We start from the raw sequence: 18,959 nt of genomic DNA on the forward strand, positions 1-18,959 counted from the left end.
TCCAAGCACGACTTCACAGCGTAGTTCATCGTATGAGTTGTGTATGATGTTTACGATCTTCTCAGGTGCACCATAGTATCCAGAAAGGTTCCATAGTGTTCTCCTATCCACACTGTTAAACGCATTCTCATTATCAAGGTAGTTGGTGTATATTTACGGGTTTCGTTCAATCTATTGTTCAATGATGATCCGCAGTGTTGCGATTTGGTCTGCGAACGGCCGCTCTTTACGGAATTCGACCTGTCGATCTTGAAGTCGAGTGAATGCCGAATCTTTCATCCCGTTCTACAACACTCCATCGAAAACCTTTTCTCGAAAATGGTAGTAGCGTAATACCTTCGTAGCTCACATACATTCTCGGGTCTCCTTTCTATGGTTGCACGTTAAGGTATCCTTCTTTCCGGTCTGTCGACACCTATTCTTCCTCCAAAATCTTCGTGAATAAAACGTGGAGCATCTTCGCAGTTGTTTCCATTCAAGAGTTTCACAAAGTGCTTCACCCATTTGTTCCTCTGTTGTTGAATCTCGTTGATTGTCCTGCCATCTTTGTTGTTGACCAGTCTCTCCTGTTTGCAACATTTTCCCACCAGTTTTCTCACTATATTATATGGTTGTCTCATATTTCTTTCCCTTCCCGCTCTCCCCACTATCACTTCTAGGTTATCACTGACTTTCACTGCTCGACTGTTGTTAATTGATGTCTTCTTACCCTTTGTTTCTTAAAGCATGTCCATGGATTCCGGTAGAGACTCATTCCTTATGAAGATGCTTCTTGAGGCCCGAAACCTCCTGACAAGTTGAAAATAGCGCTTCTGTGATCTTTCTCCCGTTTTTCTCCATAGTAACTTTCTCTTCTCTGAGTAGATCTTGCAAGGTTTGGAACCTGTTGTTGAGATTTATGCTGGGTTCGTTGAGTTAGTCAGTATCTGAAAGGAATACTGTGTTGAACATTTGTAATGCCGCCTCCTAAGTTTTTCACTGCTTCTTTAGCTTCACTCCCATCTTAGCCACAACCAGGTAATGATCTCAATCTACATCAGATCCTCTCCTGGTTTTCACGTCTCGTGTGAACCTTCTGAATTTTTCGTGGATGCAAATATGGTAGATCCGGTTCTCTAAAGTGTCATGTGGTAAGATCCATGTAGCTTTGTGAATGCGTTTATGCGGGAATACAGTGCCACCTATTACTATTTTGTTGAATGCACATAAATTCGCCAACCCATCACCATCCTCGTCCGTTTCTTCCAGTTATTTCATGTTGTCCCATGATATCTTCATATTCGATGTTGTCCATTCCGACTTTGATGTTTAGAACTTCCATCAGGATGATGAGGTGGTTTCCTGAACACTTCCCCATGATAACTAAAGCTTCTTGTACAACTGATATTAATCGTCTTCGTTGCTGTCATTGGTGAGTGCATGAGATCGGGTAACATTCCTTGTGATCTCCTCTTTCGTTTTAAAGGATACTTTGATGATTCTGGATCCATGCAATTCCCATCCTATTAGTGCGTTTCTTGCTTCCTTTGACAGCATTGGTGGAAGTGTTTGTGTGTTCAGAAAACAATTTTTTGTGACCAGAGTACAACATCCTCTCTCGAATGTAACCTTTTCTGTTCAGCTTAAGTCTGATTGGTTTCGCTTATACTGGACACCGTCAATTTTTATCTCCTCATTTACGTAGTCAATTGACTGACCCTCTTGGTCCCCCACATTGTGCAAACTTTCCACGTACTTACACATATTGTTGCTTTGGTTGTAAGAAAGAGCACTAGCCTTGTGATTTCCGAAAAATGTCGGCTTTCACCGTGATGCGTCATAGTTTTTCTAAATGAATATCGATCAACTCACACGACAGAATTTGGATGGTTTGATTTGCTTATTCCGGTTAGTATATCTGTCAATACACTATCATTTAGTACTTTTTACTTATTATAGGCATTATTACCAAGGTTTCACTTGATAATTTCAAGTAAATTGAGCACTGAGTAGATTGAAATAAATAAAAACAATATGTTTCCAGTACCCCAATTAGTAGAAAAATGCGATTTTAAGACTTTTCGTGACTCAGTGCAAGCCGCTACTTCAGAGAATAAATAACCAAGCTAGAAATACAGAATTTAAATGGTTTAGTTCGCTCATTCTGGTTAGAGTATTTATAGTAAGGTTGTTTTCCACGAGATGGGGTTGCTGACTCATGCCCTGCGCTACTTATTCATTTGGGCTTTGGACAGACAGTAATCCTAGTCTGACTACTAGCGTAGTTCTCGTAACAGTACCTTAAATTTTTAAGGACTTTCGTCTGAATTTCATCGAATAGTTCGACAGTACTTAATCTATAGAAGTGAAATAGGACAAATTTTGCATACTAATTCCCGAACGAATTTCTAACAGTTTATTCATAGACCTTTGTCACCTTGATTATGTATTCCTTATAGGCTGCACTTCTAAATTTTGACATGGTGGAGAAGGTTTGTATTTCAGGTGGGTGATTCTGATGGAGTTTTGTTCTCTAAGCTGAATGGTTTGGTCGTGGAGCTTTCATCGTCCTTCTGAACGACATCATCAGCACAAACAAGACAAGCTGTGAACCACACGTGGGGAAATTTGGACGCTTCACCTATACCCGAAGTTTCTGCTGATGAAGTCTTTCAGAAGGACGGTGAAAGCTCCACAACCAAACCATTCAGCTCAGAGAACAAAATTCCATCAAAAACTTCCGAATTTGCAAATACCTAAAATTGAGCTGAAATTATCCGAGTATTTGTTTTGATAAAGAAGATTCTAGGTCACCTACGTAGATGATCAATTTGAATGATTTGGGGCCTACTCGAGTTACGCGGTAATAATGTGACTAACAGTTAACGTCGAAGTCGAAACTTGAAGTCAGCACCTAACGTGCATTATGCTTTCGTTGTATCAATGTACCAAGGAAAATTTAAAGACCGTACAAGACAGAGGAAGTTATGATAGAAATATATATTTGATAGAGTAGGTACCATCGAAAGTGCGACCACCACCACATAGGACAGTCGATGGCGTACGATTAGTTGATGAGTATTGGTTGTCGCTGAGCTTGACGGAGATCAATAAACTGTTTGACATTCAGTGACCCAACTGTCGGATGATTTATCTAGGAATCAGTGACATTTCACTGTCCTTACAAGAAATTTCATGAAAATGTGAGAACCGTTGACACCAAATAACGTAGCAGCAGGATCAAACAGAATACCAGATAATACTCTAAAGTTAGATATAGAGGCAACTGTAAAGGTGTTCTATGTTATCTCTAAAGGATTTGGAACGAAGGAAAATTATCAATGGACTGGAAAGAGGAGGATCTCATCAAAATCTCAAACAATGATCTTAGTAAATGTAACAACTACAGAGGGACCAGACTACTGTTGGTTTCAGACAAATTTTTCAACAGGATGTTGCTAAACCAAATGAGATATTCAGTAGATCCATACATTGGAGACCGATAATCCGGCTTTCGTATGAATCAATCAGATATCAAGCAAATTGAGACCACGAGAATCATTGTTGAATGGTCGAATCAAACGAGATAATGTCCCAACAAATTATTTCATGTTTCTATCTTCACATCAATATCCGTTATACTCTGTAGCGTCGGTTAATATGTTAAGTCCATATGCCTGTCCGACTTCGCCTTCGGACCTTGGGATTGCTGCTTTTAGTCTTACCGCTCTTCAACCGATCTGTCTGGCATGGTAGGACCTTGAGGAACGATTGTTCCAGCCAATATAGCTCGATTGGTCCATCACGATAGGCAAGCCCGACCACCGCGTCAAGGTAGCAGCAACGGTCAGGTCTTCATACAATAGAACTGTGTTGATGTTCGTATTGAAGATTGTGATTTTGATGTTGACTTGAATACAGTTGTTTCGAGTTGTATGGGTTTTCCAACTGTATGAATGTTGCCTTTGCTTTTCCATTCCTTGCTTTCACGTCTACATCGGATCCTCCTCGTTCATCGATGATGTTACCTAGGTAGGTATGTGAAAGATCTCACTCCATCTAGAGTTTCTCCATGAAGTGTAATTGGATTGGTGTTCTCCGTGTTGTATTTGAGGATGTTTGTTTTTCCCTTGTATATGTTGAATTCTCTTGATGCAGAGGCCTCTGCTACATTGTTTGTTTTGACGTGGATTTTTTCGTGTGTGTGGGATGGAAGAGCTAGGAGATCTGTGAAGTCCAAATTGTTTAGCCGTATCCAAGTTGACTATTTTATTCCGTTCTTCCACTCAGATGTCGAGATCTTCACAATCCAGCGAACCAGCAGAAGGAGAAAGAGAAAGGGTGAGGGTAAGCTGACATGCCTGTGTAATGTTTGTATGAAACAATGATTCTTTTGTATGGATGACTGCTTGATTTTGAATTCCAAATACAATACTTCCGTTCGTGTTCATCTAATACTTCTTGATTAAATTGCGTTGTTTCTGGGATTACTAGTTTATACTCTAATTCAAATACTCTTAAATACCACAGTCTGATGCAGGTCCTCACTTGAAAGCGTCTGTCAGCTATCCTCCATGCACCACTTTTCACTGCAGTCCAACTGATGAGTTCCGTTAGATGTTGACGATTTTCTCAGGTACACCATAGTGCCGAAGAAGTTTCCACAATGTTCTCCTATCCACACTGTCAAACGCCATATCATAGTCAAGGAAGTTGATATTTAATGACGAATCCCATTCAAGTGATTGTTTACCAACGGTCCGAAATGTTGCGAATCGGTCAGTAAACGACCTAAACTTACGGAACCTAGACCGCTGAGCTTCTACAGAATCTTTCATCCGTTTCAACAACACTGTTGATAAACTTTCCTGGTATTGACAGAAATGTGATGCCTGTTTAGTTCTCACATTTGATGAAATCTCCTTTCTTTGGTATCTTGATGAGATATCCTTCTTTTCAGTCCGTCGGCATTCGTTCTTCCTCCCAAATCTTCCTGAATAGAATGTGAAGCGTGCTTGCAGTTACTTCTATGCCTGACTTCAGAGCTCCAGCTGGTATATTGTCAGATCCTTCTGCTTTCCGACGGGCTCAGTGGAGCGGGTCTATTCAAGAGTTCCTCGAAGTATTCCACCCATATGTCCATCTGTTTTCGAATCGCAATGATCGCCTCGCTCTCTTTGTTCTTGACCGGTCTCTCTAGTTTATTGTATTTCCCAGCTAGTTCCATCATTGTGTCATTTAGTTGTCTCATATTTCCTGGTCATTACCTGATCATGCAAGCCTCATAGGCTGCATTTCTAAATTTGCAAAAACCCAAAATTGAGCTGAAATTATTCGAGGTTTCGTAGTGATAAAGAAGGTATTTCATGAAAATGTGTGATTCATCAACACCAAATAACATAACAGCAGGATTAGGCAGAATACCGGATAATACTCTAAAGTTAGACATAGAGGCAACACAGAGGAAGTTATAACGGAAATATATTAACTAGAGTAGATGCAAGCGAAAGTGCGACCACCACCACATAGGACAGTCGATGGCGTACGATTAGTTGATGAGTATTGGTTGTTGCTGAGCTTGACGGAGATCAATAAACTGTTTGACATTCAGTGACCCAACTGTCGGATGATTTATCTAGGAATCAGTGACATTTCACTGTCCTTACAAGAAATTTCATGAAAATGTGAGAACCGTTGACACCAAATAACGTAGCAGCAGGATCAAACAGAATACCAGATAATACTCTAAAGTTAGATATAGAGGCAACTGTAAAGGTGTTCTATGTTATCTCTAAAGGATTTGGAACGAAGGAAAATTATCAATGGACTGGAAAGAGGAGGATCTCATCAAAATCTCAAACAATGATCTTAGTAAATGTAACAACTACAGAGGGACCAGACTACTGTTGGTTTCAGACAAATTTTTCAACAGGATGTTGCTAAACCAAATGAGATATTCAGTAGATCCATACATTGGAGACCGATAATCCGGCTTTCGTATGAATCAATCAGATATCAAGCAAATTGAGACCACGAGAATCATTGTTGAATGGTCGAATCAAACGAGATAATGTCCCAACAAATTATTTCATGTTTCTTTCTTCACATCAATATCCGTTATACTCTGTAGCGTCGGTTAATATGTTAAGTCCATATGCCTTAGTCTAACATCTGGACAAGCCAATTTACCTATCCATCTTGAGTCACGTTTTGACCTTGTTAATTATTCATTTATCAACCCTGACTGTTTTTTATGAGCGTATGTGTGTATACTTCTTTTCTTATTCATCACATGTCTGTAACTTATTTTTATCTGACTATGAATATTGATCAACGCTTGATAAAAGTGAGCTGGCTTACCCACTATCTCTAATGTGTGTCATTTTTATTTCGCTCTCTCCTATTCGCTTCATCCCCTTGATTTCCTGTCCAGAACAATGAGTGTACAAAATATATGTACTTGAAATTCATTCTCGTATTTGACTTATTTAATTCCGTTATTCACCAACGCGGATTAAGTCATGTATTACATATGAGGATAGAGGGGATGTATATTTTGACAACAATCATTCATATGATCTAGTTGGAGTCAGATCTTGGCCCCACGAAAGTGGTGGCGGAGTTGTATGTAAACGGTCTTCACTTGCAATGCATCTGTCAGCTACCGTCCATAGTCAGTCAGTCAGTTAGTCAGCGACAACGTAGGACCAGGCACATATATGCATCTATCCATAGACGACTCCACAATTAAATACTCCGTAGGAGTTCCGTGGACGTAAATGTAACAGAAGACATAGGAATGACCATAGGAATATACATCAGAAAGCCTAAAGTTTGTATGCAGAAAAAGTTTATTCAGCCTTTAAGTCTACCCTGGCCTTCTACTTAGATACTATTACATGTTTTAAAACCTTTCTTTCTCTTCTTTGAAAAGTTTTTGAACTTCTATTTTGTTATCATTTGGATTTCTAATTTTAACCGTGCGTAACCTGTTTATTAATCTTATCTAATTTTTACTGCACCTGTCCTACTAATTACTCGTCATTAATTTCATAAACAACAAAAACACTTATATTTACATCCAATTTCAATCCCTACTCCTACTTTTATGTGAATACTTGTAATAAATCAACTTACCATAACCTTATAGGCATCGACTTTCTACTCACAAATGATGCGTGTGTATACATTCACTCAACTTGTTTTAGTGGGAATATTTAATGAATATGCAAAGTAACTGCATAAAATTTTAAGTCTCGTAAGAATAGTAGACTGAGAGATTTATATTCACAAAACTTTGTTTCTAGTGCTGGACCATGCAGTCCCTAAAGCTGAATTCATAAATAGTTGTGAAGTCACTGGTCTCCAGGTAAGCTGATGTAAATGTAAGAGGGTATCCATTTGTCTTTCGTTTAATCAGCTATGTAGGGTGACTTGGTTGTTCAACTTGTTATGTGGCATCGTGGGTTCTTTAAGACATGATATGCACTTCATTATACGGAATTCATTTAATCTCGATTGACCCATTCACTCTGTGAAAATATACTCACATCCCATAATTGCTTTATTAAAATTAACTCAATCAGAAAAAAAATTTGTTACAGATACATGAGTACTGAAAACGTAACAAGAAATGATCTAGTTGGAGTCAGATCGTGGCCCCACGAAAGTGGTGAGCTGCATTTGGAACACGCACCATTCCTCAACAAAAACTCCATACTTTTCTTGAACTCAGGAAGTCTTCATGATCTAGTCAACAGTTAACATAGTGAAAAAACTATAGTAGGCGGAGTTGTATAGCAACGGTCTTCACTTGCAATGCATCTGTCAGCTACCGTCCATAGACGACTCCACAACTAAATCCTCCGTAAGATTTCCGTGTACATAAATATAACAGAAGACATAGGAATGACCATAGGAATATACATCAGAAAACCTAACGTTTGTATTTAGAAGAAGTTTATTCATTCTTTAAGTCTACCCTGGCCTTCTACTTAGATACGATTACATGTTTGAAAACCTTTCTTTCTCTTCTTTGAAAAGTTTTTGAACTTCTATTTTGTTAATATTTTATGTGACTACTCGTAATAAACCGAACTACCATCACCTTGAAGATGCCATAAGTATTTAGATTTTCTTAACAAATTAACCAGTATCAACCCAGTGAAATCAAAGTCAGTAGCGAGGAAGCTAGATGATTTATTTGGTAGGTTATCACTGCATCGAGAAGTGATTGATCTAAACTGGCTAGCGGTCGTAGGAGAGGTTGAACTCGGCGTTCACCCCTCGTGATCTGGTGAGGATGCATGACCGAGAGCCTTCAGCTAGGTGAGTTCATTAAAACTAATATGGTCAGCATCAAATGCTGAGGACTTACAGAGATATTGATTTTGGGGATTTATTAGAGGCTACAACCTAATAGGTACCGACTTTCTACTCACAAATAATGCGTGTGAATATAAACACACTAGTTTAGAGCCGTGATGAGGGACTAACTGGAAGGAAATATTTCTTAACTTAACTTGTTTTAGTGGGAATATTTAGTGAATATGCAAAGTAACTGTATAAAATATTATGAACACTTGACTGAGAGATTTATACTTCCAAAACTTCGTTTCTAGTGCTGGACCATGCAGTCCTTAAAGCTGAATTCAAAAATAGTTGTGAAGTCACTTGTCTCCAGGTAGTCTGATGTAAATGTAAGAAGGTATCCATTTGTCTTTCGTTTAATCAGCTATGTAGGGTGACTTGGTTGTTCAACTTGTTATGTGGCATCTTGGGTTTGTAGTGGAGTGCTTCGTTAATCGATCGTCTCGATAACCGTTATTATATCATCGTAAACGGTGTATAATATCAGAAGACAAAGGGAAGCAGCAACTACATTTTTATTGATAAATAACATGGGCTAGAAGGCAGTGAGCACATTAGCAAATGTAAGCAAGCGAAGGAAAGATGACGCATAGTGGAGATGGCTGGGAAGCCAACTCACTATGAGCAAGCATTAATCAACATTTATAGTCAGACAAAAATGAATGACAGACATGCGATGAATAAGATACGAAATGTGCATACACATGCGCTCATATAAAAAATATAGTCAAGGTCAATAAGCGTATAATTAACAAGATCAAAATATGACTCATAACATTATAGGTGAATTGGCTTGTCCAGAAACTAGAATAAACTATAAAGGTGTAATATAGTACATGACGTTACACTACTCCCCACAGGTTCTTTAAGACATGACATACACTTCATTAGACGGAATTCATTTAATCTCGATTGACCCATTCACTCTGTGGAGACATACTCACATCCCGTTGTTGTTTTATTAAAACTAACTTGATGAAAATTGAGAAATGTACCTGTTGTACAGTTAATTGTAGAATGAGGTTTTCAGTGACATCTTGACCAAATACAAGGTGGTGGAATACCTTAGCTTAAATGTACCGAATACCACAGTACATTTATAGACATCAACGAAGTATAGGAAACCGTATATTTCTGGCAGTGAGATTCTGTGCCTAGGACTGACAGTGAAAGCTGGATGGTGAGTTGACGAAAGATAGGGTGAAAATCAAAAGCCAGAACTTAATTTGATCATACCAGGAAAAATCGATAAATTTATGATCAAATATTGTTTATGTCGACAAATAATCAACAACGCAGAATTAAAACAGAATTTCACAAAACCGATAAATAATCCTATAACATATTTTGAAATGTAAATAATATTTTCATATTTACAATCACTGGTGTGAGTTTAAACTTTTGCGAGTGGAACTAGTTTTACAACCTTTCTATATATTAGTTAATTTTGCGCGCCAATTTGACCAGTTGTTACAACCCTCTACCGTAGTACTGTTCCGTCATGACTACGTCGTGGGTTACACAGTGCGAAGACTTATCTAACACTGATTTGGTTCATATCGCCAAACTTGCTGAGCAGGCTGAACGATATGATGATATGGCTGCAGCTATGAAGCGTTATACCGAGGCTTCGGGGACTTTAGGGAACGAAGAACGGAATTTACTATCAGTGGCATATAAAAATGTCGTAGGTGCTAGAAGATCAGCATGGAGAGTGATATCCGGAAGTGAAACGAAAGCGGCGAATGACCATATGAAAAGTCAAATTGCAGAGGAGTACCGTATTAAAATAGAAAAAGAGTTGAATGCAATTTGTGATCAGGTTTTGGTAAGCTTTACGCGAAGTATTAGTAATGTTTTTAGGTTTTGCTCAAAGATTATCTACTTGTACAGGAAAGTAACGACGAAAGCAAAGTTTTTTTCTTGAAAATGCAAGGTGACTACAATCGGTATCTCGCTGAAGTCGCCAGTGATAAGACTCGAGCTGAAGTCGTCCAAAGGTCATTGGATGCATACACGAAAGCTACTGAGGCTGCCAATAAGTTGCCTACCACTCATCCAATTCGTCTTGGTTTAGCTCTCAACTTCTCTGTATTCTATTATGAAATACAAAATAATGCTCCACAAGCATGCGAATTAGCCAAAAGCGCCTTCGATTCAGCAATAGCAGAACTAGATCAGCTTCAAGATGATTCCTACAAAGACAGCACACTAATTATGCAACTTTTAAGAGACAACTTGACGGTAAGATTCCTATAAGTTTTTCTAATATGACTAATTAGTTATGGGCCAGTGACCAAACAGCTGAGGGGGATGGAAATGACAGCTAGACTTCGCTATGTAATATTTATTATAGCCCTCATGTCATACAAGATCAATGTTAATTTTCTGATTGTTTACCGTTATTTTGTACTTAATGGTGGAAGTTACGATGCTTTGGTGTAAGCTGCTCACGAGTTAACATGCAAAATTAAGTACCATAGTTCACTGATGTTAATTTGAAATCCACAAAATCAATAGACACATGAATAATGCTCATAGCACATTTCGAGGAATATCAGTTATCTGAAATTAGCATTGTATCACCTGGTAAATTATTACCATAGCGACTTGAAGGTAGGTAGATTCCCGGCAATTCCACCAAATTCAGATATCTCGCTTCTGAATTTCTCATACTTTTCAGTAGTTTAAGTTTTCTTGGTAGGATTAAACTATACTGCCGAGCCAATCAGAAGCTTTCGCGGGTTTTCAAGGTCACGGCGCTAAGTTCGGCACCTGATGCTTACGTACGGTCGGTTTACAGCGGATTTTAGGGAAGACGTGATAATTTAGCGTATACAATAGAAGTGATCATAAGATTTTGGCGCGAAATTCAATTATCCATTTGGATAAATAGAGTTTTGGCATTATAGCTGATGTCAGTTCGTGATGAAAACCCGAAGTATAATTCCTAACCTTAATCATGAACTGTAAACCATAATTTGAATTCTTCACACAGGTTTATAACCCTCATTTGGTCCTAGTTATTATGTTGACACTCTCAGAGTCACTCTAGCGTCGTTCAAAGATTGTCCATAACTTATAGTCTCACCCTACACCTAAACCTTAACTCTAACCCTAACCCGTAAACCATACCAATATACTAACATTATTAAAGCTATGTGGTCGGGGCTAAAAGAATTTTTGAGACCTTATCATGGTTTCAGAGGTCGACTTCTATGGAGCCATGTGGATGTGTTCCTGTACTGTATGCACCATGATTTCAGAACTTCTGAACCTATATCTGACCTTGAGGAGTTTTTGACCCATGTGAAAGAAGTGTTTCCACTTTAATTCTTTGGTTTTGTATATATTTTTACCGTATACTAATTGTCTTCTGATTGGCCAATATTTCTCAAGGTCATTTAAGATTCGTTCAAAGGTCGGCAGTATAGTTTAATGTTACCGTTTTCTTGAGTCGTGTCTTGAATGTCTAGCCTTTGTTATCACTATAAATACTGCTACTACCTTAACTACTCTCGGATTTCCCTTACAAATCAGGTTGTGCCAAAGGGGTGTGGCGCTGATATACTTAAGTGTTAGATTTTTTCGCACTTGTATGACATATCCTAGTTGGTTTAGAGATTTATCTTTGAAATCCTTATTGCATTTTTACCTTTAAACTCAATATTTATAAAAGTCGTTTCGGGTACCCTAAATGTCCTTTCATTTATCTTTCGGACTTCTAATTTTTTCCAATGAACATGGGAGGGTAACCACTTCAACTAAGTATTCTTCGGATTCCTTTTAACTCGTCATTAGTATTGCTGGTGCAAATTCGTTTTACTCCAAGCAAGGAATGTAGACTAAGTTGATTCCCTGTCTCGAAGCCACCTAACTCTGCGGATACTTAGTAGTAACGGCAGTTTTCGGAGTGCCATGATGGATAGCCCGTGATAATAACATGTCGATTCGTGGACTCATTTGTAATGAACACTTGACTCTTGTGCTGCGTGTAGATTTCTGGCTTGAGTTTCTTAGTTGGCTTGCCTAACCCTACCGATCGTTTACTGTCTGGTAGCTTTTAACTAAAGTTATTTAGGTGTTCGGATCTACAAACATTATTGACTTCACACCTGTTTTTTGACAGCTGGTTGAGGTAATACACAGACTTAGGCATATGTATATAAAGTGCATATCGTGCTACCACAATAAATTGCTTGACAAGAGGTAGAAAACTGCGTGCATTGAGTTAACGCAGAGCGACAGCTTATTATTATACACCTTCGTGTCAGTTTACCAGGAAGGCAATAAAGTAGGTTTACCTGGTCTGTTCGATCGTCGTCTAATATGGAGGTAGTCTGGAAGTTAGGATTCGTCTATCTGAGACATGGTGCTACTCTGTGAGGTCACTAGCACTTGGTTGGGGTCCAGGCTAATGCAAGTATTTGATCATAGGTGTGTTCGAAGCATTGCTCATATATCCTGTGACCACCGAGTAAGTAATGTAGTTGTTAGGAAACGGATACTAGGTGAGGGTGGCAAATCGATTGACGAAGTAGTGAAACCTCACCAGTTGAGATGGCTGAAACATGTGTTGCGTGTGCCCAACGACCGACGTGCGATGTGTTATGATGTAGAAGTAGGTTGGAAGAACGCTAGGGGCAGCCAGACCAAAACATGGCACAAATTCATGAAGTCACCGACAAGTGGACTGAGCCATGTTGGAAGGTGTAGACTACCTGGTTGGGATCCACGAGATGATAGCAACCGATGGTTAGAGACCTTAAATGGCAAAGATGCATTCGCTCTTTGTGTTCCCCCAAATTCTAACCTTGAATGACATGGCTCAAAATCGTATGCAGTGGCGAAGGTGCATCCACTTTTCGTGTTCTACCAAATTATAATCTGAATTCTTCTTGTCCCTTTCTTTTTTCTCTTTCCAAGTTAATTTCACAAGATCATACTTCTTGAATAACATCTTCAAACCCTAATCTTTACGATTACTGCTTATACTTTTACTACCTCCACCACTATGGGATTTGGATCGATAATTATATGTTTGTGCTAATGTGGTTTGGCAACTTGGACTGATGTATGTACGTACGAAGTTTTGCGTTGTTGCTGACTGACTGAATGAATGTCATAACCAGTGGTCCGAGGTTTTAGATGATAGTTCAAAATCGTTTACAGTGTGACGGATGCGTTCATTTTGAGTTCTCAGCTCCTGAATTTCTCACACTTTCTTTTCAGTAGTTTAAATTTCTTGAGTCGTGTCTTGAATGTATAGTCTTTGTTATCACTATGAATACTGCTACTACCTTTACTACTCTCGAATTTACCCTAACAAATTAGGCTGTGCTAAAGGGGTGTGGCACTGATGTACTTACGTACTAGATTCTTTTGCATTTGTATGACAAATACTGTTCATAGGCGCAATAACACGGGTTTCGATGGTAGACTGGTTTTTAGGATGTTCCTTTACGACCATAGTACTTTAAAGACTTTGTATTCTGACGAGATAAGTATCCGTTCAATGTGGTGCGGTCGCGTGAACTGGCCTCTTAATGTTATTAGGCCTTTAAAATGTCTGAATCGATTTCAACTACTTCTGGGAAAGTGCTCAATCCAGGTTACAGGTGAAGATGTCCGTAACTTGTACCGAAAAGTAACTTAAAGTTCGGTGGTCTGTTTTTAAGTGCTACGATATTCGGCTCCAAGCTCCCTTGTCTCCTCACTCCTCGGATTGGTTCCCTATATCACCCAGCTAAGACCATTCGTTCATCTGGCGACACGACGGCACGTCCTCGTGAACTGTCGAGTGTAGGTCTGGCACTAAGTAACACGATGAATAGCTATATGGTGGTAAGCTCAAATTCAGTCGGTTTCCGAGAAAATCCTAATAGGTGACATGTGTGTTAAAGAGTATCTCTGGGCTCTGTGGTTACTGACAGGTGTGATGTCCGGGAAGTGTTTGAATAAGTAATTTCGAGTGGTCTTGAAGTCGTTTCAGGTGGCACCGGTACATTTCCTTCCCTTCGAACCTGAGTTATATGTATCCCTTTTTTCTGAACATCGTCTTGCCTACTACTGATACTGTTACTACCTCCACTACTCTGGGATTTGTCTCGATAATTTTATCTGACTGTGCTAACCTGGTTTGCTAACACTAAGTGTTGGACACGTGTGTCAGATTGCAAGTAGCTGAATAGTTGACGTAATTGATTTACTTATGGCCAACAAAACCGAAGCAACTTTCAACTTACCTGAAACATTGGAAGATTGACTGAGTACAGCTGTTCTATGAAACCAGTGAGTGAGTTTAGGAAGGTCCTTCGGTTTTTACGTAAATTAAATAAGAACCTAGGTAACTTACAGAGTACCAACGATAATTTACTATTCAACCTATCCCAAAAGTTCTGTCGTTCCTTGGTACTCGTCCCTAACTATACTATTCTACAGCATTGAGCAACTGCTTATAAGACCGATCGCGAGCACTTCGTTTTTCACCTAAAATGAACCAGTCATTTGAAGCCATTAAGGATGACTTAGGCAAATAAGTAGTACTAGCGAGCATGACTGACCATACTCATTTAGCTGTACTACACTAAGCGAATAGCGCGAGACTAAAGAACATGGACGACCTTTGGACGAATCTTAAATGACCTTGAGAAATATTAGCCAATCAGAAGACAGTGTATAGTAAAGATTTATTATACAAAACCAAAGAATTAAAGTGGATACTGTTCTTTTACATGAGTTGAAAACTTATCAAGGTTGGATACAGGTTCAGAAGTTCTAAAATCATATTGCATGCGGTACATGAATTCATCCATATGGCTCCATAGTAGTCTGCCTCTGGAGCCATGATAGGGTCTCAAAAACTCTTTCAGTCTTGACCACATAGCTCCTATGTTGTTAGTGTGCACCCCAGTAGTAGGGTCAACGAAATGGCGCTTATGTATAACGACTTCATGCACATATCCCAGTCTATCTAGACACCTGTACGCTCTCCAATCATCTGTATAAACAGTAGTGCCCTGCAGCACATATTGCTGTATAATCGGTATGATTGTTGGTGCCTGCCGGTTCCTGACTCTTTGGAAGTGTCCTTTCTGTAATGATCTATCAAATATTCCAAGGACCTGTGAGGTATATTTATGGAAGAGGTACTTACTCAATCTTCTTTAATACAACGGCCACGGTTGTATTTGCGTTTCCTTACAACCGTTTCGTCTATTTCAACAATGTTCCCCACTCCTTCATACAATTGCTGTACGCTTGTCAGTTTTGTTGCACAAATATCCCGGCAAAACTCGTATCATTGAACTGCCGAGACTTCGCTTACATCGGCAAAGGTGGCAGTTAGTGTTACCGGTGCTTTTATTATTCAATTCGCAACAAGGAGCATAATTTGTCTAAACCTTAATTTTGACCGAGCGAAAAAAATCCCTGTTCGAGCTGATTTCTTCTTCCAACATGAAGGACATCGAAAGATAATATCATCACGATAGTCTGCACACCGTACAATGGTCATTTGACTACCGCAGTCACAACTATAGGAGCTTCTTAATAATCCCTTTTCTTGTAGTCGCTCAATTATCACGTCTTCTCGAAAATCCGCTGTAAAGCGATCGTACGTAAGCATCATGTTCCGAAATTACCGCCGTGACCTTGAAAACCCGCGAAAGCTTCTGATTGGTTCGTCCATGTTCTTTAGTCTCGCCGCGAATAGAAACTAGCAAGCACTGACCGCTCCAAAATACTACACTGCATGTAAACGAGAATTATTGTGGAACACTGAATACGTTTCAACTTGACGGTACTTATTGGCTGCGAACTGTTAACGGAAGCTTTTTTAAGGATTCATGGTAAATATGGTCTTTGCGAAATACCAGCTTGAGTTTATTTCACAATTCATGATAAACAATATGTAAAAGGTGGTAACAACCACATCAGGCTCACCAATTCTAATAGCCCATATGACTCGATAATGTATTGGTCACCCATATATGCATACCGGACTAATCTTGTACATATTCTAGGACTTATCACATGCTCACAACACAGTATTGAAAGTTATATAAGAAGTATTGTTAGGGATATCATATGTAGATCGCTAACGTAGATGATCGTGGGCCTACTCGAGTTAGACGGCAATAGTGTGACGAACCAGCTAATTTCGAATTTGCACCTAACGTGGATTGTCTTTTCGCTATATCAAGGTACTATGGCTGTTCTGAAGACCGTGTAACACAAAGGACATAATTATAGAAATGTATTAGTAAGAGTAGGTAAAAGGAAAAGAGTGCTACCACCACCCAATGGGCCAATCCACTGCGTGGTATTAGGTGGTGTGTGTTCGCTGTCTCTGAACTTGACGAGGATCAGTGAGTTGTTAGGCATTCAGCGACCCGATTGCCGGAATATTTAGTTAGGGTCCAATGACATTTCATTGACCTTACACATTTCAGACAAATGTATTGAAAGAGAGAGAGTGAGTGAATATTTTAGCTCAATAAGAAAATTAGCGTACCACCCGGTTCATTAAGTAAGCTTATGCCTCAGTATATTTAGTTCAAGTAGATGAGCAATTGATAAGTCGAGGAAAGAAGTGCAGGGAAACTGACAAATTCCATGCAAGATGAACTATACTGTTAATGGAATCAGCAAGGACACAGATTTGGCATATATGGACGGTGGAACTTTCTCGCGAGAATCGTAAGATTATTAGAAGGAAAGAAATGGCTCGCTAGTCGTATGGTCTGTGGTTTTATTTTTGTCCGAACAGTGATATATATATTGATATACGCGTATTTGTGTAGTCTAAAACAAACAAAAATCCTAGATTCAGTCGGAATTCTGACTAACTTGTCTGTAGTTGTAGAAGCGTTGACGTTCTATGTTCGTCGTATGGATTAACTGGTAGATAAAGTTGTGGTTGACCAGTGTAGTGGGCCATGATAATCATTGTGAGATTTTGAAGATTACATTACTTGTATCCGATCTGCAATGGATTTGGTTGTTGCGTCAAATGTTTTTCACGTTTATTATTTGTCTACATATTAGTGCTAGGTAGACAAGCCATACGTGTAAATGTAATTTTATACAGCTGAACATTATTATTAATCCTCACAATAAAGCTGTTTGAAGTGAAGTACACAAACTCGTTTATATTAAGTAAATTACCTTCGATTCCCGAGTAATACGGCTAGCTCCTTGGATAAAATATCGGTTTGATGTTAGTAACAAAGACAAGATCTTTCTTGAAATAACGAGGGCATGTAAATGCCAAATATCGAAATGTAACTTAAATAACATCAGGTGTGGCTCGCGACAGGTCTCAGGTTAAAGTACATTGAAATGCAAAACTTCAGTTGAATTATTACCATTCTACGTAGTACTGTATTTATATTTTGGAAAATAAAAGTTGGATACAGTATGAGACTTCTTTTATGTAAAAATTTATATCACTTTTAAATATAAGTAATTGTCATGATTTTCCTTGAGTGACTGCATATTGATCGAGAAACTATCCTTATTCCTTTAGGTGACTGGTTTAGGTTATCAGCAACTTCCTCAATATTCATTAAATTTGTTGTACCCAGAACTTATTGCTATTGCCCATGTATTTGTTAGTGAACCTCCACCTATTGAAGTATAATCTTCACCTAGGATATCATTTCACTTGTCCGAAGTTGTCCACAACTGCCTGGTGTAACGGTATGCTGGATGGAAGGGCATAGATGTATCAAAGGTTGGGGCTTGAAATGAAATGTTTGTAAGAGATTACACTCGATTAAGTACCCACCTACTAAGCGAACTGGGAAATGATCAAAATGTTGGAAATAACATTCACATTGTAAACATTAATGTCCACTATGTATGCATCCAAGACGAAGGCAATACCATACTCTCCAGTCGTTAATTTTCTTTTATTCGTTTGTATCATAGAAATTTGTCTAATGTAATGATGGTATTTATGGTTGGAGTCAGTAAAAATCGTTTGTTTACAGTTCATTAAAAACAATTTGGCTTTTAAGTTGTTCGATATTCGGTGCCAAACAATATACCTACTTAATAATTCTGTTAATATTTTGAACGATCATTAGATTGAAATAGCGAACTTTCCAGAAGCCGTAAATAAAGGCGAATTATTTATTATGTAGTGAATCTAATCCTCCTGGTGCATGATCGAACCGGAAATAACAGTAATTTTTCTTCGTAAGAAAAGTCATGCATGATTCATATACATCCATCTAAACACATAAGACCATAGTTGCTTATGGTGTTCACATCAGAATTATTCGCCACTATGATGTATACCTTCTGTTAGCTGAAATTCTGTGATTGTTTTGCGGAAGTGATTGTGAATATATGTTAATTTGAAATTAGTCCATTTCACATACTTGGATTATTTAAATAGTGGTTGCAAATTTGGAATTGGCAGATAACTGTTTCTTTCTGGATAGGAACTTTTCTCAGGTGTACACTAATGGCGATACCTGGGATCGTAAATATCGCCTTCGTGTTTTGTGAGATGGATGATGTCTCTGGTCCATTAAGTTAGTTTCTCGAAAAATGAGTTTTGAGGTTAGGGGAGAACAGAAAGATAGCCTATTGGTCAAAAC

The 18,959-nt window shown here is 38.7% G+C and overlaps 1 protein-coding gene across 2 annotated transcripts; it reads left to right on the plus strand.

The window, feature by feature from the left end:
• Positions 1-9,850: 9,850 nt before the first annotated feature.
• Positions 9,851-17,992, plus strand: Smp_009780.1 (14-3-3 protein, putative; the record flags this gene model as incomplete). 2 transcript variants are annotated; one of them, XM_018792039.1, is made up of 3 exons in its annotated part: positions 9,851-10,176; positions 10,212-10,592; positions 17,878-17,992. In XM_018792039.1, the coding sequence occupies 3 exons, from the start codon at positions 9,851-9,853 to the stop codon at positions 17,990-17,992; spliced, it is 822 nt and encodes a 273-aa protein (XP_018644941.1). The 2 variants fall into 2 exon arrangements, with proteins under 2 accessions (XP_018644941.1, XP_018644940.1); XM_018792040.1 differs by lacking the exon at positions 17,878-17,992 and adding an exon at positions 10,631-10,679.
• Between the last annotated feature and the right edge of the window lie 967 nt (positions 17,993-18,959).

The sequence above is a fragment of the Schistosoma mansoni genome (genome assembly GCF_000237925.1).
Source record: "Schistosoma mansoni, WGS project CABG00000000 data, chromosome 1 unplaced supercontig 0010, strain Puerto Rico, whole genome shotgun sequence".
Lineage (NCBI taxonomy): Eukaryota > Metazoa > Platyhelminthes > Trematoda > Strigeidida > Schistosomatidae > Schistosoma > Schistosoma mansoni.